The 27387-nt window shown below is 33.1% G+C and overlaps 1 protein-coding gene across 1 annotated transcript; it reads left to right on the top strand.

The window, feature by feature from the left end:
• LOC145268285 (BTB/POZ domain-containing protein 6-B-like) lies at nucleotides 1–27166 on the top strand. Its single transcript, XM_080123691.1, has 3 exons — nucleotides 1–157; nucleotides 6305–6767; nucleotides 25842–27166. The coding sequence occupies exons 1-3, from the start codon at nucleotides 49–51 to the stop codon at nucleotides 26872–26874; spliced, it is 1605 nt and encodes a 534-aa protein (XP_079979817.1). The 5' UTR covers nucleotides 1–48; the 3' UTR covers nucleotides 26875–27166.
• Nucleotides 27167–27387: the final 221 nt, after the last annotated feature.

The following is a 27387-nucleotide window of genomic DNA, read 5'->3' as shown; positions in this document are numbered from 1 at the left end:
CCCTTGGTTCGTAAACACCGAAGCCAGCAGCAGGAGCTGCAGTGGTGCATGATGGGATTGCTCTCTCGCCGTGAAAGGCGCTCAACACCTATTTTCCTGTCACTCTGTGGTTGTACGCCTTTCGAACGAATCGCAATAGCCACCAAATATTTCAGAGGTAAAAAAAAAAACAAAATGACACACAACTTGAGAACTGAAATTGCTTGACCCTTCTTTTGTGGCCTTGTTCATTTTTTTATGTACATATATATGTACCATCTTTGTTTCTATGTCGTAACGTACACTTCTTGTTATGCACGAACACACAGACACACTACACACTGGTGATATGTAACAGTTAAAAACCTCACCGATTTTTTTTCTTCTAATTTTACTTATAAAATAAGCGTTACAATTAGTTGCGTTTAAATTATATTTGCATACTTGTTGATTTCTGTGTAATTTGTTTTATTTTTGTTTAAAGAAAAAAAGAAGAAAAAAACTAAATTTAGAACATTCTTCATTCGAAAAAGAAGTACTCATTATTTATGAATACAGAAACGAAAAAGTAAAAATAATGAGTTTTTTTATTGGTTTGATTTTGTACTTTAGTTTCTGAATGGGTTACTGAATTTGCAGGAACCATATAAATTCTGTTATTTATTTGTGCGATTTAAACTAAACAAACAAACAAAAAAGTAAATGATTTCTTATAAAGGATCTAAGATCTTCTGTTGTTGTTTAATGTTTATTAAGTCGAGAGGAAAAGGAAGTCGCTTGCAGTTGTTTTTATTTTGCGAAGTGGGTTTCTTATTTAGATCAGTGGCTGGCTCTCCAGGGAAATACTCTGCCTCTGAACCATAATCAACTCGCTGCTTTCTATTCGCCAGTTTGAAGGCTCCAAAACCACTTTCGAATTCCCAGCGGAGTTACTTATGCAGAATAATACGGACCGTACTATTTTTATTTTATTATTTTTTTTTTTTTTTTAGATGGGATTTTCAATTTTGAACGGTACCTTTTGTTTAATCAATTGTTAGGTGAAAGTACAGAATAGTTACAAAACGTCCTCCCCATGCTAAAAATGTGTTTCTAAATCGCATTATTTCTGCACAAGTATCCACCCCACCCCCACCGATCACACACACAAAAAAAAATCGCATACAAGAATTGTAATTTGTTTGAAACATCGAAGTATATGGTCATTTATTTATAGTATAAATACTCATATATTTATTTGCCAGTAGTTATATGTGGTTTGTCGTTGTACAACTCATCAGCGTGGCTAAATATATCGAGATTCGAAATTTGTCAAAATCAAAATATATATACTAGACCCTTTTTTTAGCATGTTAAAAAGTGGGAAAAGTCAAAGCCTGTTGACTTAGAATGAGTGATTTATGCCAAATTGTTGTTTGAACATGGTTAAATTTGTACATTTTTTTTTTTTCATTAAATACTTATCTCTAATTGTGCATCGTAAGGATACCATAATACTTAGTTTGATGCACATTATCACGAAGGTCCATACAAAATTTCAACCAAATTGTCCAGTAGTTTCCGGAAAAGTGGAACAGACAAAGAAATATAATATGAATATGTCGCATTCAATATCCATTGACAAGGGAAAATTCTTGCCAGTTAGGATTTCTGTAGAATGCGTTCCATTCAGAAACATTTCGAACAGAATAAACACATGGATCATCACACGCACACACACACACACACACAAATATTATCTTCTCCGTGACAAATTCGAATGTGATTTAGAAGCCTTTAATTTGACGAAACTAAATCACTAGAATAAAAGTATAGGAATATAAGTATTGTGGTTCCACTGGTTCATATCTACATTAGGATCACAGGTTAAAAAAAATCATGTACGGAGGCCTCTAATTAATAAAATAAACACAAACAATAGCAAAATAAATAAATAAATGTTGCTTCTCTTATTCAATGTAGTGTCTTTCGGACATCCGTAAAAATTATACACACTTTTAAATTAGACACAAAATGATGACGTCGCTAACACTGCGTAAAACGTTGGCGATTTTACGCAAGAATTAGGAGGTGCTTACAGATTAACCATAATACTCCACTTATGATGATTCTTTGGTTTAGTAGTGTAGTGTAGTGTACTGAGTATTCCTTAATCAAAGAAACATCGTCTTTCTCGGAGGAACCGTTGCTCTAAAAAAATAAAAATAACTAAATTATTTTGTGAAAATCGTAAATAAATCACCAGTTTTGTATTTAAAAAAAAAAAAAGTTAAATTTATTATAATTTTTTTTTATTACATAAATGTTAATTCATTGTTGACAAAAATATAATTGTTCTTTTGGCCATTTTGTAGTATAATCAAGAAAACGGAAAAGTGGTCAAAAACTTTAGATATACAACAAATAAATGTTACCAAGTGCAAGATAAATTACTCTTCTACCTACCCAGGATAAATTTTTTGTGTCTTAACTTATTTTAAAGTTTATTGCCTTTGGAACACAAGTAGTGCCGGATGTTTGGCTAGAACAAGGGGGGAAAAATGCTTAATATGAGATGGTTATCTGGGAAGTCACGATAATCGCTCTAAAACCGAAAATTAAACAAAATACTAGTAGAAACTGGCCTAATAAATGTCACCAATCGTGCATAAATGTAATGTTCTATCATGTTCTTATAAATTTTTCACAAACACTTGCTTGTAAATAAAATATTTTTAAAGCAAATATCTGTATGTGATGTTGCCAAGCTAATCAAAAACCTTGATTCCAGTAAAGCAACCAGTCCTGACGGTATTCTGATTTTAGTACTCAAAAAGCTTCAACCAGAACTAGCACCCATACTTACAAAACTGTTTAAATGTTGTCTTAAGGAGAATTGCTTCCCATCACCCTGGAAAATCTCATCAGTATGCCCTGTATTTAAGAATTCAGGTGATCGCTCATCTCCCTCTGTACAGGCCAATAAGTCTCCTGTGCGTCATGAGTAAGTTGCTGGAATCTGTGTTAAATAGAGAAGTAATCAACCATCTCAACAAAAATAACCTTCTTAGTGACACACAATATGGTTTCCGTTCTGCTAGATCTACAGCAGATGTGCTTACAGTTATATTTCATAGGATTAGCAAATTGCTAGACTGAGGCAACCTTTCTAGGGCAATTGCTCTTGACATATCAAAGGCCTTTAATAGAGTATGGCATAAAGGTTTACTTCACAAGATCTCCAGCTATGATATAGCTGGAAATGTCTTCTCAATTATTAAATCATTTCTCTCTGATAGGTTCATAAGAGTAGTGGTTGATGGGCAAAAATCAGAAGCTCACAGTATTAATGCTGGAGTCCCTTAGGGTTCCATCCTGGGCCCAACTCTTTTCCTGATCTACATTAATGATCTTCCAAATCACATCCTTACATCATTCCTAGACATTTATGTTGATGACACTACCATCTATGGTAGCATATCTAAGACCGTAAACGACCAAGTTCTCTCTGATTCTCTTTCCTCTGATCTTGAGCATGTGGTACAATGGGGAAAGGAGTGGATGGTTACTTTTAATGCATCTAAAACCAAGCTTCTATCTTTACATCATCAATGTTCTGATCCCCATCTGGCATCAATTGAATTAAATGGCTCTTGTCTTGGGGAGGCCTCATGTTTTGATAAGCTTCTGGGTTTGACCTTTACTCCTGATCTTAAATGATACACGTACATCAAATCTGTGGCTGCTGGAAAAATGATGGGATCCTTCTATTGATCCAGTAGATATCTCACTGCTGATGCTATTCTCTATCTATATAAGAGCCAGGTACATCCAAGGATGGAGTACTGTTGCCACATTTGGGCAGGAGCTGCTAGAAAGGACTTGTCCTGCCTTGATAGAGTTCAAAATAGACTTCATAGCCTCATTGGAGATGTCCTTTTCTCTTCGCTGGAACCTCTATTTCACCGAAGAGATGTTGCGAGTTTGTCTCTGATGTATCATTATTTTCATGGCAAGTGCTCGACTGAGCTTCAATCTATGGTCCCCCCTCGCCAAACTTTCACAAGAAACACTCGTCTAGCAGAAAACACTATCAATAATTTCCCCTACTCTTTATCTGTGCCTAAACCTAAATGTAGATTCCATGAACAAAGCTTTTTTCTTAGAACTGCATGCCTGTGGAATTGTCTTCTGTTTTCCTGCTTTCCAGCTGACTACAATATTGTTGTCTTCAAGTCCAACGTAAACAAGTTCTTGATGAGCCGTTTCACTTAAGTTAACAAATTTACCGAATTTCCATTACTGACTATTGCAATATTGTCCAATTGACTACTGTACACTCTTAACCCTTATCCACAAGTGGTCTCTTGGCCTTGATAAGTGCTGATGCCTATGTAAAAAAAAAAAAAAAAAAAATTGGGAATTATACAAGTAGGTTGGTAACCCATAGAGTGAATGTGGTATCTGGGGTTAATATTGAAAAATTGTATGACACTCCCTCCTAGAAAAACCATTAAGGCAGCCGTTCTTAACCTTTCCTACATCCACTGACCCCCTCCCCCATCGGTTTTATATATTTCTCCATTTATCTCTACTCCTGTACAAAAAAATTAAAACAAATTCATAGGCATCATAAAGTAACAGAAAAACAAGAAGATCAAAAAGAACCTTTTTTATTGTTTAGGACTTTAGTTTTTCTATAAAAAAATAGTACGATACATTTGTATCTCCAAAAAAATAAAGAAAATCAAACGTTTTCTAAATAGAAAATTATGAAATTAATTTGTATTACATTTCCTAGACATGACACAATCTGGAAAGAAAATTATTGTTAAATTATCAGGTACTTCAATTACCCCTCCCCCGAGTATATATTTTTTTTTACACCGTAGGGGTAAATTTACCCCTCGTTGAGAATCTCTGCATTAGGGCTTCATGCCTAAGGCAATAAGTAGACTTTTAATCTTGTTGTTGGCCTTCGGGCCAGGATCAAAATGTAGTATCTGTTCTGCAGATGCTGCACTTAAGATAATTTGTACCAGTCAATGGAGGGGAAATCTTGGGACAATTATTATTTTTGGTAACCAGAGTGCCCCCTTTTTGCCTACTTTTAGGGGAGCTGGTTTTTACCCAACATTAAAAGCGGCCTTGTGCCTGATTTGCTTTGGTGGGGAAGCAAATAAATACAATAAGTAGACTCTTAATCTGTATTGACACAAACAGTATAAATTGTTTAACTATTTGAAATTTGTAGATAAACATCATTATAATTGTACCTTCTTTTTTTGTCTAAATAAAATACTAAGCTGAATTAATCAACGTTTGTTTTCCTAAGTTTTTTTGTTTTTTTTACTATATATTTTAATCTTAATCATACAAAAATATATGCTCAAATATTCCTCAGTTTTGGGATTGCACTATGTTAGAATTAAATTTACCCCTGGTTGAAAATCTCTGAATTAAACCATATCTAATTTTATAGTTGGAAAATGCAGACACATCGGTTATGTACTGATTTCCCCTCTTTTAATCATAATCACACAAAAGTATATGCTAAAATATTCCTCGGTTTTAGGATTGCATTATGTTTAAAGAAAAAAAACTCCCATTTGAATTGCTCTAATTAGCCACAACTTGCAATTAACTCATTAAATGATTCGTCTTTTACTAAATTTCTATCGATCTTTTGCTGTCTGTAGTTTGAATACCCTGATTTTATTGTATACTAGTGTGGGTGCCTGGCATTCCCTGGGTGTTTAGAGGGATGACTTTCGAAAATATTGTCGGAAAAAGCGACCTTCCTTGTAGAGAAGTACCCAGTTGAAGGTAAAAGAATTGATGTTTTTAGCCAATTTATCGATATTTGTCATCCCAAGAGTCAAACTTCAAAACGATACCAGTCTCATGAAAATCCGTTGCCTCTGTCGAAAATTTTAGGCAGACATAAAAACATACATACATTTAAACAGACAGGTGAGATTTATATTATGGAAGGGATCCTGATATTTCATCCCTCATGTGCCTATTGCTTAATGTCATATTCTTTTTGTTTACCTTGCACCCTTCTGATGAGAAGCATTAGACTTTGAAATGCCCTGGCATAAAGAGCATTGATAACATCTATTCCCATTTATGTATCTTCCTTGTTGAATGCATAATTATATCTAGTATATATTTTAGTATTGTCGATATTTTTTCCTCTTGTATCTGAGCTCTACTATGCATGTTGAGCTTTTTATCATCTTGATAAGTTTCCATTTAAAGAATCCTTCAATTTGATCTTTGATCCCCTCATATAATATATATATATATATTTGCATTAACATTTTTAAAACGATTATTTCAGAGTTGATGGCCAAGGCGACCACCATGTCTGAGGGAAAGCAGTGCACACCGATAAAACAAATAAAAGATGAAGAAGTTAATCAAGAAGTGCCACAGAACTATGTACATCAGAAGAATCCACCAAAATCTTCAAAGACACAATCCGAGGTGAACACAAGTTCTAATTGGAAGGACAGGGCTTCCTCCCCAAAGACATTACCTACCTCAAAAGCCAGCCAAGAGGTTAACTGGCAAGCGTCCATGACTACAGTGAGGGCACGAAATGCTGTTATGTTCAATAATCCTTTGATGTCAGACGTACGCTTTGTGGTCGGTTCGACTACGATATGTGCGCACAAGTACGTGTTGGCAACTGCAAGTTCCGTGTTTTTTGCCATGTTTTACGGAGCCATGGCGGATCAAAATAGTTCCAATGAAATACACATTACGGATATACAACCGGATGCATTCTTAAATCTACTGCGGTAACTATGATTTGTCTTTATTATTTTTACTTTTTCGTATTTGTAATTTTTTTTAACCAGGATTATAAATATTATTAGTGCTTATTTAGAATCAAACTTATTTTAAAAAACTAAATTACAGAAAAATCTTTGTGATTTACGCACCCATCACGGAACAAAGATGTCATATTCCAAAAATCATATAAATTGGTCACATTTTATTTTATTTTATTTTTATATACAAAATCATTTTTTTTTTACTAAGTAATTGTAGCCATTACAAAACTGATTTGGATCTTGAGAGTTTGAATTGTTTCCCCCTTATTTATAAAACACTAGCGCGGATACCTGATGTTGCCCGGGTGGACATGAAGTTCTGTTTGGACGCAGCTGCTATATTGAGCAACCCCCATAAAAGAACGGAAGAAGTAGAAAAAATTAAATGAATCAAAACTTTTTTTCAATCGAAATAGCAGCGAGTGCCTGTACAACTGCAAAAAAAAGAAAAAGAAAAAATTAGCCATGGCAAGCAGGCTCAAACCTGAAACACATAAGAGGAAAAGAAAAGAAAAACATTTCTGGCAAACGCTTTTGCCCACCAGACCACGACAACTTATGACATCATGACCTCACAAAATAACATTTTTAATCATACTTTCAATTTGCCATGTGTACATGGCTTGTAATCGCGAAAAGTGACCCTCCCTCTTGCATGAAAAGGTTCAGTTAACTACCACAGAATTAATCTTTTTCTTCTAATTTCCACATATTATGTGCCCGAGGGATTGCTCTTTCAGATGGTACCGGTTTTGACCCGGTCCAATGCAGCTGACATAACTTTTAAGCAGACATATGAAAATACAAAAACATGAACAAACGAATGTTTGAGATTTATGCCCGGTTGTTTAGGGTGTGTGTTGAACAAAGAAAAAGTGGTAGTAGGTAGGCAGGCAGGCTCAAACCCGTACCGCGAAGGAGGTAAAGAACATGCCAAAAAAAAAAGTGACGTTTTTGCCATTGCGTCCATCGCCAAACCGGAAGTGGGGAAGGTTTAAATTAAGACTAGTCAATCGAAAAGAGGAAATCACTTTTGAAAATATTGGCAAAAAAGACAGCCCCTCCTTGTAGAAAAGTGCCCAGTTGAGGATAAAGGAATTTATGTTTTTAGCCAATTTTTTATATTTGTCATTTGAAGAGTCGAGCTTCAAAATGATAATGATCTCGTAAAAATCTGTCACTTCTGTCAAAAGTTTTAGATATACAAACATACATACATACATACATTTAAACAGACAGGTGAGATTTATATTATAGATGACGGATCAAAACATAATGTATCGCTTCCTTATAAAATTTAATCTTCTTAGTGAAAAAAAAACAAAATCTACTTGACCAATTTACATAATTTTTGGAATATGACATCTTTGTTCCGTGACAGGTATATACATTATAAAAGTGCTTCAAACATGTTTCTGTTTTTTTTTTTTTTTTTTTTTTTATTTTGAAAATAGGTTTAATTCTCGATAAGCACCGAATTATTTTACTTAAGTATTGTGGACTAGTAAGGGTTCAGAAGAAAGACAAAACTTGGTATTTAGTCAAGACAAAATATATTGAAAAGAAAAGTGATGATGATGATGATGATGATGATAACTTTCTGTCTCATGAGACAATGGCGATCTCACCTAGTCTGGTGCAGTGCAGCATCTGCTGTGGCTATACAGTCTGTGTTGTTTTTATGCTTACAACGAAGCTGGAGTGACCTCTCCAGATGCAGGTCTGAGTGAGTGATAAGAAAACCTATGTTTGCTTAGTAGGGTCCTCCTCTTGGTGTGCAGAGAGAGTCTGACGGAAATGCAAGCCAATTTAGTCAGTGCCAGCATAGCTACAGGTATTGCCAGAAAGGTGTTGCAGAGCTTCACCATCTGCCTATCAGAACTCCAAGCCAGATTTTTGACAGGGTATACTCCCTTAGCCTTTGCTTTTCCCAACGCATCTACAAGGCAGTAGAGCTATTTGCCTATAGCTGGGGGGTTGTTTTAGGTGCACCAGAGCACTGATGGGTCTGTGTGCTGCATGTTTGGGAATCAGCTGCCTCAGTTCCTTGCAGTTCATCTTGTGCCCACAAGGTGCTATATGCTAGCAATAAATAAATTAGAAAAAAGATATTATGAAACGAGAATTTAAATTGAAAATACTATTTGAAAAAATAGCACGGTAACATAAGTTTGGTTGGTTGTTTTTGTTTTACGGCATATCGACCCTTTTCAGGTTATTTAATGCCGAATCCAAAGATTCGGAAGAAAAATTTTTTAATAGAATATATTTGTTTTCAAGTCGGTTTCTATTTAACCCATAGTTGGGACCCTAACAGTTACTACCACTCCGGGTCAGAGTGGACCTGGGAGCAATGTCAATTAAAGGGTGGCTCCACACTCCCCAAAGCCCGCAAGCTGGGGCCTTACCATTGGATATAGTTTAAGGTCATATCGAGGACTGTAACATAAGTGTATAAGCACCCAAATAAATGTTACCAAAGGCAAGATAAGTTACTCTTCTACCTAGTTGGATAAGTTTTTAGTGTATTTAATGTAAAACTTTTGTTTATTTCGAAAATTAGTGTCGAGCGTTACACAAGAAAAATAACCACATGATATCTCATGTCTTTGAAATCTTGACAATGACTTAAAATTATAGAAAATAATGTTAGAAACCCAACCAATAAATGTCCTCGTTACATTTATTGGGTGGGTTTCTAATAGTATTTTGTATAATTTTTTTTTTTTTTTTTTTTTAACTCATTGTCAAGACCATTTTTTTCAAATCTGTAAAACAAACCTGTTTTCTTTTTAACTGAGGATATCTAAATAATAATAATAATAATAATAATAATAATAATTAGGCGGTTCGATAAAGAATATCATTGTGATGCATTTTGTAAATTTTTACCTTGTTTCCATCTTAACATTTTTTTTTAAAATGACTACCTCCTAAGGTTTTCGAATATGCTGAAAACGAATATCACATTTAAATTTTCTGCAAATAAGTAGCTTTCCAGTATTAAGCAATGTCATTTCTTATATTATTGCTGCCGGCCATCTTGGTACACGCATTTGCTCATAGTTTCTCGAGGTTGTGATTGCACGCTCGTGCTTACCAAGATGGCCACCAGCGATAACATAAGAAATGACATTGCTTAATATCCAGAAAACTACTTATTTGCAGAAAATTTAAATGCGATATTCGTTTTCAGCATACCCTAAAACCTATAAAAGTAAACATTTTAAATGTTAAAGTGGAAACAAGGTAAAAAATTACTGTTTTATTTCTTTGTCTACATAGTTGAATTTTCAGTAAAACAACAATAGAAATTACGAAAATTACCATCAACTGGTGAATATATAGTTGTTGCTTATCAGGATTCATGGTATCCTGGTACTATGAAAGCTACATCGAGGATTCATGTAGAGTACGATTTATAATTGCATCTCAGAAAGTAGAGGGTATATTTTGGGCCAGATAGAGAGGATTTACAAAATTGAAAATTGGACTGGTCCCAAAATGCATAAGTTCTGGTCGATTATGGGAATTTCCATCTTTTACAGAAATCCAAAATCTATATGAAAAATTTTCTTCGATTTATTTCTGAGATAATTCATATCTACTCAATTTTTTCTTTTCTTTGAGGGGAGTGGTAAATTCCGGCCATGAATGCTCTTTAGGCATTCAATGGCTACACCTCAGATTAAGCTCTCCTTTGGTGAGGAGGCAGATAAATACTTACTCTCAATAAAGCTATCTTTAAATACCAATATAATACTTAGTTTTGTTCATGAATAGACACTCACTATATGATACCATGACCCCCCCAAAATATATAAATTTGTACATCTGAATTTATCATTCATGGCTTATGGTAAAGAGATACATCAAATTTGACTGCATAATCAGAAAGAGCACGCAATTTTACATAAGAGTGCCAAGTTTTATGAGAATAGCTTGGAAAATAAATAAATGGTGGTGAAATTACTGAATTTCTTGAAATGTTGAGTATCTGTAATTTAGCCCATTTTTTCTAAAGAAAAATGTCCACGGAAAAGCCTAACTTTTGGTACTTAAAATTCTCATAATTTTTTAAGGTATTTGCATAATTCAAATGGTTTTAAGCATCTTTTACATAGCTCTTTTCATGCAAGTTGATAAAATAACAATTATCTAAAAAGAAAAAATCAACTTGTAATGCTATTTTTCTACTTCCTTTTGCAAAACTTAATTGTGTTCTGCAAAAGCAAAAACAACAACCCACCTTTTCCCCCCTTTTCTTTCTTCTCATTTGCCCTTTCTCTTTATACATCCCTCACTTCCTGACTGGTTTCCTAACTTAAAATGTACCATATATTAATACTGTAACCCTTTTTCCTCTCCCATTGTAAAACTCATTCATGTTCTGCGAGGCAGGGAACAAAAAAACGATATAATCCACTATAAAACAACCAAACCAAACACTACAAACTAGCAATTGAAGATACAAAAAGCTTGAAGAATAAAAACCTTCTACAAAATAACTGAATGCAACATAAATACTAGTTCCAAAATGACTGGATTCAGCATTAAATAACCCGAAAAGGGTTGATATGCCGTAAAAAAAACCCAACCAAACCAAAATCTGTTGATCTCTTCACTGCTGATGCAATTCTCTATCTATATAAGAGCCAGATACGCCCAAGGATGGAGTACTGTTGCCACATCTGGGCAGATGCTGCTAGAAAGGACTTATCCTGACTTAATAGAGTTCAAAATAGACTTTGTAGCCTCGTAGGAGATGACCTTTTTTCTTCCCTGCATCCTCTTTCTCACAGAAGAGATGTTGCGAGTTTGTCTCTGCTTTATCGTTATTTTCATGGAAAGTGCTCGACTGAGCTCCAATCTATGGTTCCCCCCCCTCGCCAAACTTTCACAAGAAACACCCGTCTAGCAGAAAACACTATCAATAATTTCCCCTACTCTTTATCTGTGCCTAAACCTAAACGTAGATTCCATGAACAAAGCTTCTTTCTTAGAACTGCACGCCTATGGAATTGTTTTCCGTTTTCCTGTTTTTCCAGCTGACTACAATATGGTTGTCTTCAAGTCTAACATAAACAAGTTCTTGATGAGCCGTTCCATATAAGTTAAAAAATTTACCGAATTTCCATTACTAACGATTACTATATTGTCCAATTTCTACTGTACACTTTTTAACCCCTATCCTCGAGTGGTCTCTTTGCCTTGATAAGTGTTGATGCCTATGTAAAAAAAAAAAAAAAAAAAAAAAAAAAAACTCTTTCCTTGTTAGTCGTTTTCTATTCTAAATTCATTCTCCTAGAAAATGCTTGATTGAGCCAGGATTGCTTCATCAAAAATTAAATACATGGAACCTTCAGCAATTATAAGAATGGTTAAAATTTAATTCGAATTGTAAATATTTTCAATTTTCAAAGGGTTTGCAGAGAGGTAGTTATATGTCCTTTATGATCCCTCTTCTCTTCTCTCCAGCAACCCTTTAAAATACTTAAAAGAAATTTAAATTTTGTCTGACCTCCGTTCATCAGCCCCAACCACCCAGCCCATCCCACACCTGACTAAAGGAAATAAGAGTATCAAATGGATTATGACAATGGAACCTATGGTTAAAATTTCATACAAATCTGAACTGTTCAAATTTTCAAGGTGGGTGGTTGTACTCCTTGTAAACACCCTCACAAACATTTAAAATTTTCTGAAGGAATTAAAATGTTGGGTTCTTGCTCAATTGGTGTCTAATACTTTCAAAATCAAATTTCATTGGCTCACTTAGCATTATGGTGTGTTCATGTTCACTAATGGGCCAGTGGACTGAAGTTCAATACTCAGCCACGTCAGACTAAAAACTTTTTAAAAATGGTACTTGATGCCCTTTTGCTAAGCACTCCGTATTATAAGGGAACTAGCATGTATACCCGGCATTGCCCGGTGAACACAAAGTTTGATTTGGACACACCTGCTATACTAAGGATATTGAGCACTTTTATCAATACCCTGACAAAAATTGCAAAAATAAAAGAACAGAATCGTTCAAAAATAGAAGTAGGTGACAACCCCACCCCCACCCCACCTATTCCAGCAGAAGGGATACGAAGAGAAGCACTTTTGTTGCCCGTGTGCTGGAATTCCCCCCTCTAAAAAAATAATAAATAAATTAATCAAAACAGCTTTTCTTTTAATCAAAATAGCAGCAAGTGCCCGTGCAACTGCAAAAAAATAAATAAGAAAAAATTAGCCACGGTAGGCAGGATCGAACCTGAAACACGAAAGAAGGAAAGAAGGGAAAAAAGTTACCAGAAAACGCTTTTGCCCATCAGATCACAACGACTTATCACGTCATCAATCTGCAAAATAACGTTTGTTACACGTGCATGACTTGTGAAAAACACGCTGCAAAAAGTGACCCCTCCCCCTCTTCCAAAAAATGGTCCATTTAACCACCACAGAATTAATCTTTTTTCACATATTATTCATCCGAGGTATTGCTCTTTCAGATGGTGCCGGTTTTGACTTGTCAGATGTGGCTGATGAAAGTTTTTAGTAGACATACATCTTTCCTTTATATATAACTAGCGGGGGGGTACCTGGCGATGCCCGGGTGTTTGGAGGTGTATTTGGTGTTAAATAAAAAAGAACCTGGGGGGGGGGATCGAACCCGAACCCCTGAGGCGAAGTTTGAAAATAAACTCGGCCAGCCAGAATGAGTTAGTGAAAGAAGGTGCGCGGCCGGAAGTCGTCAAGCGTTACGACGACGATGTAGGTTTGTTTGTTATAAGTGAAGTAAAAAAAGAAAACAACGTTAACACTAAGCGGGGGGAAAAAAACACAAAAAAAACTAACATAAGGCAAACGAACGATGAAAACAGAAAAACGAACACGTGAAAAATGGCTTAAATAAGCCTGTTTCGATATTAAAATTTAAAAAACGGAAAAAAAAAAAAACCCATCTCACACCACGATTCAAACCCAAAACGTTTAGATAATGAACCAAGGCCTTAACCAACTGACCTAAAGCGACGTACATGAAGTTTGTTCGATTTTTCAACTATTTAAAGTAAATCAGGTCACGACGTCATCTGACGCATGCGTAGAATTGGTCATTGTCACGAGAGGACCGTTTTTGTTGACCCCCCCCCCTGTCAAAAATTGTAAATTTCGTGGTGAAAAAGTTAACGTTTTTGGCCAATTTTTCAAGCAAAGGATGGAGCTTCGATGTGATACCGAGTTTGAGAATTTTCGTTGCGCCTGTCGAAAGTTTTTAGCAGACATCCAAACATACACACAAACATACATACATACATTTTCGCTTTTATATATATATATAGACTAGCGGGAGATACCCGACGTTGCCCGGGTGTTTCGAGGTGTGTGTGGTCGGGCGGTGGGGAGGTGGTGGGTAATCAAAACATAAGAATAAGCGATGTAAAAAAAACTAACGTAAGGCAAACGAATGATGTTAAATGTAAAAATGAGAAAAACAAAAAAAGAAAACGCGAAACAGAAAAACGAACGTTAAAAAATCTGAAAAATAAAAACCCTCCAAAAAAAAACACGTGAAAAATGGCTTGAATAACCCTGCTTCAATATTAAAATTTAAAAAATCGAAGAAAAAAAAAGACATCTCACACCACGATTCGAACCCAAAAAGATAATGAGACCGCACTCTAAGCAACTGAGCTAAGATGACGTCGCCAAAATTGTGTCGCTTTTTCAAATATTTAAAGTAAATCGTGTTCCGACTTCGTATGATGCATGCATAGAAGCAAACTCGTCATGAGAGGACGGTTTTTCAAATTTAAATGTGTTAAGGGCTTGGGGACTTTTGTGGTTAAATGGGAGGGAGTGGGTGTGGGATAAATGAACTTAGTCATTTCTTTTTTTGCATGGTGCAGAACTCAAATTTACATATGTTGAGGCCTAAAACTGCACTGTTTGTTCATTTTCACCAGGATTTGACGTCCCCTGGGGACTTTTGGGGCTAAATGGGAGGGGGAGGAGCAAATGCTGAATTTAGTCATTTTTTTTATGCCTGGTTCACTGCACTCACGGGGGACCATGCAAGCTTCACTTGTTAATTATATAAAGTGAATGGTTGGAATTTGTGTTAATTGATTTATTTTTTTACTTTTAGCTTCGATAAGTTATAACTGTTTAAAAAAAAAAAACTTACTAATGAGTTACCACTTATAAAGGCTTAAGAGCCATCTGAGGATGAGGATTTTTTAGGGGTTGCTTGTTCAAAGAGAGGTAATAGATCGAATTTTTTTTAATATGACTTTTAAGCAAAAACGATATTACTTATTTAATTATGTCGAAAATAGTAATATATCCAAAAATCATTAAAATTTATCTGGTAGAAAGTTATTTATAGTTAAAAGTAATTTTTACGGAAAATTGGGGAACATTGCATTTTTCAGATATGTTTTAGAGTAGAGTTTGAAGATTGCAAAAACAGGGGGCATAACTCAGAAAGCCTATTTTAGATTACACCGTAATAACCTCCAACATGTAGTGATATCAAAAGACATTTATTTTACTAAAAACACAATAGCAGTTGATCTACTTGATGAATTTTCATAATTTTTGGATATACTACTATTTTCGACATGACAATTCGGTATGTAATATTGGTTTTGCTTAAAAGGACATATTTGAAGAAAAAAAAAATCAATCTGTCGACTCTCTTTGAACAAGCACCATTTTTTGAAAGTCACAAAACTTTAAAATACAATTTAAAAAACAAAAATTTCTTTACCCACCTGAAATACCATTATGTATTAAAAAAAAAAAAATTAAAGAAGAAATAAAGAAACCAATCCAACCGAATACTACTGCAAATAACCTACACATAAGGACCTACAATAAATAATCTTTTAAGGCATTAAATGATCTAACAGGATCAGTATGTCGTAAAAAAAAAAAAAAAAAAAAAAAAAAAACATTTAAATGTAAAATCAACAGTTACCTGAGATCTTCCGTACATGTTTAATAGGAGTGGCCTCGATCAAGTGGGAATTCTGAGCATGTTTGCTCTCCTTGCTCAATGATGTTTCCAATAGTTTGGCCATGTCAGGCAAATGGACAATGGGGAGGGGGGGGGGTCACAAAGGATATTCTATACAACTTGCCCCAGGCTAGCAGGAAGGTTTCTCCTACTCTACAAGGATGTCAGCAAACAAGACATGAGGTGGCATCAACCACAGCAACCGGCTATATCTCAGTGGCTGTGCATCAACCCAACAGGCTGGAAGTCTGTGGTTGAAGGCCACAGTCACGGAAAAAGTGCTGCGGAGGCATGCTCCAAAAGGAGATGACACCAGCAATGGAGGAAGAGAGGGGAAAAAATAGATGATAAAGGGCTGCAACAGACCTCTTGCAACCAGACAACACCCACATCTGCGACATTTTCAATAGAGCATGTTGATCCAGGTAGGCTCTGCACAGTTACAGCAGACAATGCAATTTGACAATGAACTAATCTGAGGTGCAGAACTTCATTGTCCCTTGAGACACACAGATGCCATTCCCCAAAACTTGGAGGGGAGACAAAAACTAGCAGCTATGGTTTCAAATGATCTGAAATAAGAGCAAGGGGAGACTTGATTCCAAATATTTCTCATATATTATATCTCTCCTCTTTTGTAAATAGAGTACAACTATGAATGCCTCCAGTATCAAATAATCTTTATACACTGAAATTTACTTTATGTATGAAAACCAAAGAGGGGAGATATAACATATGAGAAATATTTGGAATCAAGTCTCCCTTTGCTGTTATTTCAAATCATTTAAAACCATAGCAGCAAATTTTAGTTTCCCCTCTGTTAAGGCCATGGGTTTTGGGGAAATATCAGATATTTTGTAATTCATATGCAAAACTAGGACAACAAATGACTATGATTGAAATATTAGTAAAGGTGCAGTATCTTTTCACTCACAAAAAATCCTTTAAAATTACCACTATTATAGGTTTTTGAGGGTGCTGAAAATGAAAATTATGTTTAATATTCTAGGAAGAGAATAGTTTCCAAGGCATGAATAAATTATAGTTTTAAAAGTGGGGGATCACTTTTCTATACTAAATTAGTGTAAACTGAACACTACTATAGCCACCTGGGGGGGGGGGGGGGGCTCTGTTATTTTTTTTTAATGATGGTGTTTATTTGGTAATTGTGCCAAGAATAGGCTCTAGATGATGAATAATCCCCTTAATGTGCGGCAAATGTCACATAGCCCACTACACAATTCAGATCATTAGCTTCATTTGTTAAATTCTGATCAATAGTCACTGAGATTTGGAACTTATAAAATTGCCAAAAAGGTGGTACATGTTATCGTTCTCTCTATCTATAACTATCAATACATATATATATATATATATATATATATATATATATATATATATATATATATATATATATTGTTATTGTTTTTTTTTGTTTTTGTTTTTTTGTTTTTTCAAGCGATACATACGGTTAATATTGGCTCCGCCTCGGAGCTCATTTTTTTTATTTACTTAAAAAGTCGACCTTTTTAATTTGGACATATATAACATTTTTATTTATTTATTATTTTTAAAATAGTAAAACTGTTTTAAAAATAATAAATAAATAAAAATTTTATATATATATATATATATATATATATATATATATACTTATAGCCAAACTGAATATTTAAATGCTCATATGTTTGGTTCTATGGGATGAAACATGAAAATTTGCAGGCTTTTTGAAGATTATAATACTATTCTATGGTTAAACGTTTATGACAATTGGTAAAAAGAACCTATATTTTCTAAACCAATAAAATATGCCCAAATTTGCCTAAATTTGTATGCATATAGTATCCTGGCAAGCCAGCTTTAGTTTTGCTACTTTAGGATAAATTTTGCTTAGGATTTTTTTTTTGCTTGGTTATTTCCCCTGTGGCCTTGCCAGGTCACTAACATATATAAATATATTATTTAGTGGTGTGATGATTCCAATACAATGACTGATTCCGATTTTGTATAAATCTCTAAATATATAACTACAGAGTTGCTATTTTTCACGATTACCATCAAAACACGCGTTAAATGTGCAGATATTTTCTTAAGCGTAAAAATATAGTCATGGGGATGATCCATATATTTTAGTTTTACTGGTAGTTAAAAATTATACATATTTATTTTTTATTGTTACTACTAGCAGTAGAAGATTTTGTTTTAAAAAAAAATAAAAGGAGACAATTAGAAGAATCGTTTTTGGCATCAGAAAATTAGCATAAATTTTTCCAAATCCGATACCAATTCCAATATGACCAAAAGTTCTTTTTTTTCTCATTCCAATTACTCATCCCAACGCTAATAAATATATATATATATATATATAATGTACTAGACTACCCATGACCCATTGGGTCAGTATATTAGCTATGAAATTAATGTATGAGCGTGACACTTGCGACGTAAAGAAAATAGTTTTTTGTGACATTACAGAAACATTTCCATGAAAGTATATTAAAATGAAAAAAGAATATAGCTAAATGTCTATGAGTCGTTCTGTTTATTATAATTGATTATTTTTGAAAAAAAAAAATTTACATTTACTGAATTATAAGTGGTTTGCCATACTTATAGGTAAATGTGCACTGAACAGATACCATAATACTTAAAGTTAAATTCAAATTTTGGTATATCTTTTAATTTAAACGCAAAAAAAAAACAATTGGGATGCTGAAAACATACACAGTAAAACAATACGTTTTATTGTTGCGTTGATTATTTATTTGTAAATATGTTTTTTTTTTAATTTGCGTTACAAATAAATAATCAATGCTAGAATAAAACGTATTGTTTACTATGTACATTTTCAGCATCCCAATTTTTTTTTTTTGCATTTAAATTATCCAAATAAACAATTGCTAATACTTTCTGCTTTTTTTTTTTTTTTTTACATTGTTCATTTTTGTATTACGTTATGGCTTTATGTTTATGTATGCATGTGCAACCAGAAGTAAACCGGATGTTGTGTTACAACACTCGTTACAAGGTCATTTGAGTTTTATAATTTTATATATATATAATAAATTCCACAGCCAAATAGCGTTGCAGCCCACAAGAGCCATGACAGTCAAAGAACCGGAAGTCCAAGATTCGAGTTTCGCCCTCATTTGGGTTCATCAGTTAGACACATCCGAACTCAGGATTCGAAACCCGAGCCTCTTGCATGCAAGGCAAGCACTCTACCAACTGAGCAAACGCCCTGCACACAAGAATTTCTATTAACCAACACAGATCAAGCAAACCGCCCCTTGTTGAGACGTAGTAGGTTCATTTAACAGTCGGATTTCGGCGTGGTTTGCTTGATCTGTGTTGGTTAATAGCAAGAGGCTCGGGTTTTGAATCCTGAGTTTGGATGTGTCTAACTGATGAGCCCAAATGAGGGCGAAACTCGAGTCTTGGACTTCCGGTTCTTTGACTGTCATGGCTCTTGTGGGCTGCGACGTTGTTTGGCTGTGGTATTTATTATATACAATCTCTCATATTCTGAAAAATCATATATATATATGAATGATGGAAATAGTATTCCGACAAAATAGAGAAAATAAAAAGGAACAAACCGTATTATGTGTTCATCAACATTTCGTCTTTATTTTGAGACTTCCTCTGGATGAATGAGATTAAGAAACAAAAATACCAGTACAAAATATTTGAAAATGTTTCACGTGCAGTGTGACGCAGTTCTATTTCAGAGAAACGGAAAAAAGACGTTGGAAATTCAAAAAGGAGGGGGAGGGCTGGCGCTGTTAAAGAGAAGAAATTTTAGTGACGTCATATAGTCGCTAATGTAATTTTAAAACTATGAACGCAAGTTAATATTCTTATTGGGAAAAAGTTTACTTATTATTAGTGCACTATTAAACAACGTGGAGGTTTCTATAACATAGCGTCATTAATAAGTAAACTTTTATTAAAAGAACATTATTTAACTGTAGACACAGGTTAACTTTCTCACACCATTCAAACACCCCCTGTAATAATTAACACATAATCTCAATCAATAAATTACATAAAAAACACTCATTTTATTTCAGTTACAAACTTATATTTGAATTTCAACAGATATATCTTTTTCCCCAATAAGAATATTAACTTGCGTTCATAGTTTTAAAATTACATTAGCGACTATATGACGTCACTAAAATTTCTTCTCTTTAACAGCGCCAGCCCTCCCCCTCCTTTTTGAATTTCCAACGTCTTTTTTCCGTTTCTCTGAAATAGAACTGCGTCACACTGTGCACATGAAACATTTTCAAATATTTTGTACTGGTATTTTTTGTTTCTTAATCTCATTCATCCAGAGGAAGTCTCGAAATAAAGACGAAACGTTGATGAACACATAATACGGTTTGTTCCTTTTTATTTTCTCTCTCTCTCTCTCTCTCTCTCTCTCTCTCTATATATATATATATATATATATATATATATATATATATATACTAGCAGGGAGACTTGACATTGCTCAGGATTGAATTAAGATCAACAAATGTTCCACACTTCCAATACTTTTATTGTCATTGAAATCAGTGAAATTGATTATTTTTCAATCTGATCGATTGATTGCCTGCTCTAGTCAGGAACCTATCACAATACACTGAGAGAAGGCTCCACATGCCTCTCCACAATGATTCAGTCCACAATAGATTGTAGTCTACATTGGACTGTAGAGAACTTACGGTTGATTTTATAAAATTATTTCACATAATGGCTTGAATTAAAGTTAAAAATGCAAAAGTCAAGTATCATGGTTCAGCTGTGCTCTAAACAGAGCATTCATTTTGAACGTGCCCCTGTCATATCAAAGACCCTACTTTGGATTTTATCCTTTGGGCCTTTTTGCTTGTGCAGTGATAAAACTTCTCAAACTCACTTGTGATGTTAAATTGTATAAGGGTGTTAACTTTGATCAAAACCGGACTCTTCCTTCTTTAATTGGATTTTTCAATAATCGATTCTTATCTAAGAACATTGCCATGGGCATAAAGTACATTTGTGTGAAATTTAAAAAAAAATTAGACCAGCCGTTTCTGAATCCATAGGAATGAACTCACACACACAGTCACAAAACGACATATATATATATATATATATATATATATATATATATATATATATATATATATATATATATATATATATATATATATATACAAAAACAGATGAGTATTGGCTGAAGAGAGCTTGATATGGATATCAAAACGGTCCCTATTATAACGTTTGAAACCGACAGTACCAATGACTTATCTAAACTTTCTGAAAATAAAAATATAAATAGTACGCTCTTATTTTCAGAATTTTATATATAATAATAGAGCACTCTGCTGGAATCCTTTTTTTCCTAAAAATATAACTAATATAATTTTTTAAATTTTTTTATTTTACTTCAGTCAAAGTTCTCAGAAATCAAGGCCCACTACCTGGAACTCTATATGAGATACATAGATATTTGAATGTTTCATTAAAGTTCTTTATCTCTCTAAGTTAGTAAAGAAATTGGGAATATAATTTACCTCTCCCCAATTAATCATTTTTATATGTTGTAATATATCTTTTGTTTTGGTCTCTTGGTCTTACTGGATTTCAGGACTAGAATTTATCTAGTCTGGTGGAGTATCCAGCTTCGTGTTATTACTTGAGGTAACATCACTTTGAGAAGGTGCACCATTCCTCGGAAAAGCTAATGTGGGTTAGCCATAGTGAGGAGATCTTATTTGGGCTGCGAATACTATGTGATTTTGAATATTTGGTCAGGGTTTACTTATAGAGAAAAAGTATCCTCATGCCAGGTTGTTCTGACAGACTCCTGTACAGAGAGACCTTAGATATTCGAGGACAGTGTCTAGTAGGCATTCAAGTTCTCTCTCTCTTCTCTCTCTCTCTCTTCTCTCTCTCTCTCTCTCTCTCTCTCTATATATATATATATATATGTGTGTGTGTGCATGTGTTAAATAACAGCATTCTCTGATTAGTTATACCTTTTTTACTTTTCCAATTTTTCTAAAGATCATTTTTTTGTTAAAATCGAAAAGATAAATCTATATTCCATACGTATCACAAACGTTTTCGATTCTTCATCTAATCGTCTCTAGGTGACAAATGGAAATAAACTAAAAAGCTGAAGAAACGAAGAGAATTACAAAAAATAGTGTAGAAAAATGCTTGTGAATTCTTCAAAGCACTAAAAGAATGGTCTTGCATTGTTCCAGGAAATATGTTGACAATTTGAATTTTTTTGCAATGCTAGAATTTTTTTTATGTAGGCATCACCACTTATCAAAGGCCAGAGGCCACTCGAGGATAAGGGTTAAAGAGTGTACAGTAGTCAATTGGACAATATAGTAATCGTTAGTAATGGAAATTTGGTAAATTTGTTAACTTAAGGAGAACGGCTCAAGAACTTGTTTATGTTGGACTTAAAGCCGACCAAATTGTAGTCAGCTGGAAAGCAGGCAAATAGAAGAGAGTTCCACAGGCGTGCAGTTCTTGTTCATGGAATCTACATTTAGGTTTAGGCACAGATAAAGAGTGGGGGAAATTAGTGATAGTGTTTTCAGCTAGACGAGTATTTCTTGTGAAAGTTTGGCGAAGAGGGACCATAGATTGGAGCTCAGACGAACACTTGCCATGAAAATAACGATAAAGCAGAAACTCGCAACATCTCTTCTGTGAGAAAGAGATTGCAAGGAAGAGAAAAGGACATCCCCTACGAGGCTACGAAGTCTATTTTGAACTCTATCAAGGCAGGCCAAGTCCTTTCTAGCAGCTTCTGCCCAGATGTGGCAGCACACAGAATAACATTGTATTGTGTTAAGCATTTGACTTCATGGTATCTGATTTATTTGTTGGGAATTTATTTTTTACTATTGGATCTTCAGTCTGACATTCTAGCAACTGAGCTCTTTGGACTTTCTTATAAATGAAACTCAAAACATACCTAAACAAAATAATTAAAGCTTTGGCGTCGCGTCATAGATTAACATTAATTCAAACCTAAGTGATAAAAATTAAATGAATAAATGTGTAAACATTATGAATAGCATTGGAATACTAGTAGGGCGCCATAATAAAGCATATGCATTGACTTTGGGATCTTCAGGCTTTTAAAAAGCTCTTAAAACAATGAATTAACAAAAACATTATAGCTTTGACGTGACATCATAGATTTTTGATTTACATCATGTTTGAAAATATTAATTCAAACATAAACAGGGCCCTGTCGGTGGGGCATTAGAATACACCGACTGCCCCCCTGCAGAGGGTAAAAGTCCCTCAATGGGGGTCCTCGATATGACTTTAAACTATATCCAGTGGTGAGGCCCCAGCTTGTGGGCTTTGGGGAGTGTAGAGCCACCCTTTAATTACCATTGCTCCCAGGTCCACTCTGACCCGAAGTGGTAGTACCTGTTAGGGTCCCAACTATGGGTTAAATAGAAACCGACTTGAAAACAACAAATATATTGTATTTAAAATTTTTTCTTCAAAATCTTTGGATTTGGCATTAAATAACCCGAAAAGGGTTGATATGCCGTAAAACAAAAACAACCAACCAACCAACCAAACATAAACAATAAAAAATAAATAAATAAATAACTCAATAGATCAACATTAATAAAAGCAGTTCAAATTATTTTGATTGTCCAAAACAATTTATTTTTCTTTAACTATGTATTGGTGTTAAAGCAATTTAATATTTAATATATACTGGAATTTGTGCCAAGAGGGTCCATAATTCTAGTTGCTATAGAAATGGAATTTTCCAAAAGTAAAAGAAGAATTATGGAATATTCCGCCCCTCCTAATTATTTGTTTTACAGTCTATTTGAATTTTATTAGTTTTATTTTATTAATTTTTCTTTTCCGTGAATATCATTTATAATTCTTTTCCATGAATATTATTTTTTTTATTCTTTTCCTTGAATATCATTTACTTATTCTTTTTCCATGAATATCATTTATTTATTCTTTCCATAAATATCATTTATTTATTCTTTTCCATAGATATAATTTATTTATTCTTTTCCATAGATATAATTTTTTTATTCTTTTCCATGAATATAATATATTTATTCTTTTCCATGAATATAATTTATTTATTCTTTTCCATGAATATAATTTATGTATTCTTTTCCATGAATATCATTTATTTATTCTTTTCCATGAATATAATTTATTTATTCTTTTCCATGAATATCATTTATTTATTCTTTTCCATGAATATCATTTATTTATTCTTTTCCATGAATATACTTTATTTATTCTTTTCTATGAATATACTTTATTTATTCTTTTCCATGAATATCATTTATTTATTCTTTTCCATGAATATACTTTATTTATTCTTTCCATGAATATCATTTATTTATTCTTTTCCATGAATATCATTTATTTATTTATTCTTTTCCATGAATATCATTTATTTATTCTTTTCCATGAATATCATTTATTTATTCTTTCCATGAATATCATTTATTTATTCTTTCCATGAATATCATTTATTTATTCTTTTCCATGAATATCATTTATTTATTCTTTCCATGAATATCATTTACTTATTCTTTTCCATGAATATCATTTATTTATTCTTTTCCATGAATATCATTTATTTATTCTTTTCTATGAATATCATTTATTTATTCTTTTCCATGAATATCATTTATTTATTCTTTTCCATGAATATCATTTATTTATTCTTTTCCATGAATATCATTTATTTATTTATTCTTTCCATGAATATCATTTATTTATTCTTTCCATGAATATCATTTATTTATTCTTTTCCATGAATATCATTTATTCATTCTTTTCCATGAATATCATTTATTTATTCTTTTCCATGAATATCATTTATTCATTCTTTTCCATGAATATCATTTATTTATTCTTTTCCATGAATATCATTTATTTATTTATTCTTTCCATGAATATCATTTATTTATTCTTTCCATGAATATCATTTATTTATTCTTTCCATAAATATCATTTATTTATTCTTTTCCATAGATATAATTTATTTATTCTTTTCCATAGATATAATTTATTTATTCTTTTCCATGAATATAATTTATTTATTCTTTTCCATGAATATCATTTATTTATTCTTTTCCATGAATATCATTTATTTATTCTTTTCCATGAATATCATTTATTTATTCTTTCCATGAATATCATTTATTTATTCTTTTCCATGAATATCATTTATTTATTCTTTTCCATGAATATCATTTATTTATTCTTTTCCATGAATATCATTTATTTATTTATTCTTTTCCATGAATATCATTTATTTATTCTTTTCCATGAATATCATTTATTTATTCTTTTCTATGAATATACTTTATTTATTCTTTCCATGAATATACTTTATTTATTCTTTTCCATGAATATCATTTATTTATTCTTTCCATGAATATCATTTATTTATTCTTTTCATGAATATAATTTATTTATTCTTTTCCATGAATATAATTTATTTATTCTTTTCTATGAATATACTTTATTTATTCTTTCCATGAATATCATTTATTTATTCTTTTCCATGAATATCATTTATTTATTCTTTTCATGAATATCATTTATTTATTTATTCTTTCCATGAATATCATTTATTTATTTATTCTTTTCCATGAATATCATTTATTTATTTATTCTTTTCATGAATATCATTTATTTATTTATTCTTTTCATGAATATCATGTATTTATTTATTCTTTTCATGAATATCATTTATTTATTCTTTTCCATGAATATCATTTATTTATTTATTCTTTTCCATGAATATCATTTATTTATTTATTCTTTTCATGAATATCATTTATTTATTCTTTCTATCAATATCATTTTTTTCTTTTCCATGATTATCATTTTTTTTATTCTTTTCCATGAATATCATTTTTTTTTTCCATGAATGTTTTTTTTTTCTATGAATATCATTTTATTCTTTTCTATGTATGTCATTATTTCCCCTTATTCTTTTTTATTTTATTTTGCAGATATATTTATTGTGATGAAATCCAGCTAAATGCTGACAATGTTTGGTCTACTTTATATGCAGCAAAGAAATACCTGGTCCCTTATTTAACAAAAGCTTGTGTGCAGTACATGGGTACCACCTTGAGCGCTCGAAACGCATGTGTTTCCCTTAGTCATGGATTATTTTTTGAAGAGGAGGAATTAACACAACGATGTTGGGAGGTTATCGATGCCCAGGCTGAAGAAGCTCTCAAATCTGATTCCTTTTGTGAAATTGACCATGCAACACTTCGCTCAGTTCTAGCTAGAGACACTTTAAATGTTAAAGAATTATCAATATTTAATGCCGCTTGCCAGTGGGCAGAAGCCGAATGTATTCGGCAAGAACTTCAAGCCAACCCAGAGAATAAAAGAAATGTTTTAAAATCAGCAATTTATTACATACGTCTTCCTGCCATGTCGCTGGAAGATTTTGCAAATGGACCTGCACAGTCTGGCATTATCAGCTTGAAAGAAACCACAGAAATATTCTTGCATTTTACAGCTCGTAATAAACCTCGTCTACCATTTATTCATCATCAAAGAACTGGGCTCCGACCACAAAAATGTCGACGCTTCCAATCCTCGGCTTATCGGAGTAATCAGTGGCGCTACCGAGGTCGTTGTGACAGCATTCAGTTTTCTGTGGACAAGCGAATATTCATTGTTGGTTTTGGGTTGTATGGCTCCAGTAATGGTGCTGCAGAGTATCAAGTGAAGATTGAATTGAAGAAAAATGGTTCTATTCTAGGGGAGAACCATACGAGTTTCTTCTCGGATGGTTCTAGTTCTACGTTTCCTGTTATGTTTGAGAAGCCAATCTCTGTAGAGGCGGACATGTTTTACACAGCCAGTGCTGTCCTGGACGGAGCTGAGTTGAGCTATTTTGGACAGGAAGGAATGGCTGAGTGTCAGTGTGGAAAAGTGACCTTTCAGTTTCAGTGTTCGTCTGACAGTACAAACGGTACAGGCGTTCAAGGCGGACAGATACCCGAAATAATCTTTTATTGCTGACCTCTATGAAACGTTCAGCATTGCTGACCTTCGATTTAACACACATGACAAATCTCGATGATTTAAATCCACACATTTAAAAACAAACAATTCATCCTGACAAAGGAAAACAGAATCTCATTTTCATTCAATATTTAATGTATTCGTCTCCCGATTTATGGCGTAATCATCAAAAAACAAAAAGACGCAGCAACTATTATCATAAGGAATCTATGTAATAATTCTGCATGTTCCTTTGTTAGCACCAGGAACACATTTAATAATACATTATTCAAGATTCACCAGTACTAAATCATATTTGAAACATTTTCATTGTCTAACACTCACCCTTCTCCTCTCTCTTTTTTTTGATAAGTGATTTACCAATAGATTGGGAGGGAGGGAAGGAGGGAAAAATCACCCATTATATTATAAAAATACATAGTCCATATAATATATATATATATTTTTTTTTTCCTTTTTAAAGGGTTATAATATAGAATTTTACTTGATTCTTCGTATTTATTATTAATT

The sequence above is a fragment of the Euprymna scolopes genome, chromosome 43, assembly GCF_053919585.1.
Source record: "Euprymna scolopes isolate OS-2025 chromosome 43, ASM5391958v1, whole genome shotgun sequence".
Lineage (NCBI taxonomy): Eukaryota > Metazoa > Mollusca > Cephalopoda > Sepiida > Sepiolidae > Euprymna > Euprymna scolopes.
This window is presented reverse-complemented; position numbering and strand designations above follow the sequence as displayed.

Coding starts and splice junctions, on each gene's coding strand:
- LOC145268285 (XM_080123691.1), top strand. CDS start 49: ATGATGGGATTGCTCTCTCGCCGTGAAAGGCGCTCAACACCTATTTTC. Junction 158..6,304: donor AGCCACCAAATATTTCAGAG/GTAAAAAAAAAA, acceptor CGATTATTTCAG/AGTTGATGGCCAAGGCGACC. Junction 6,768..25,841: donor GCATTCTTAAATCTACTGCG/GTAACTATGATT, acceptor TTTATTTTGCAG/ATATATTTATTGTGATGAAA.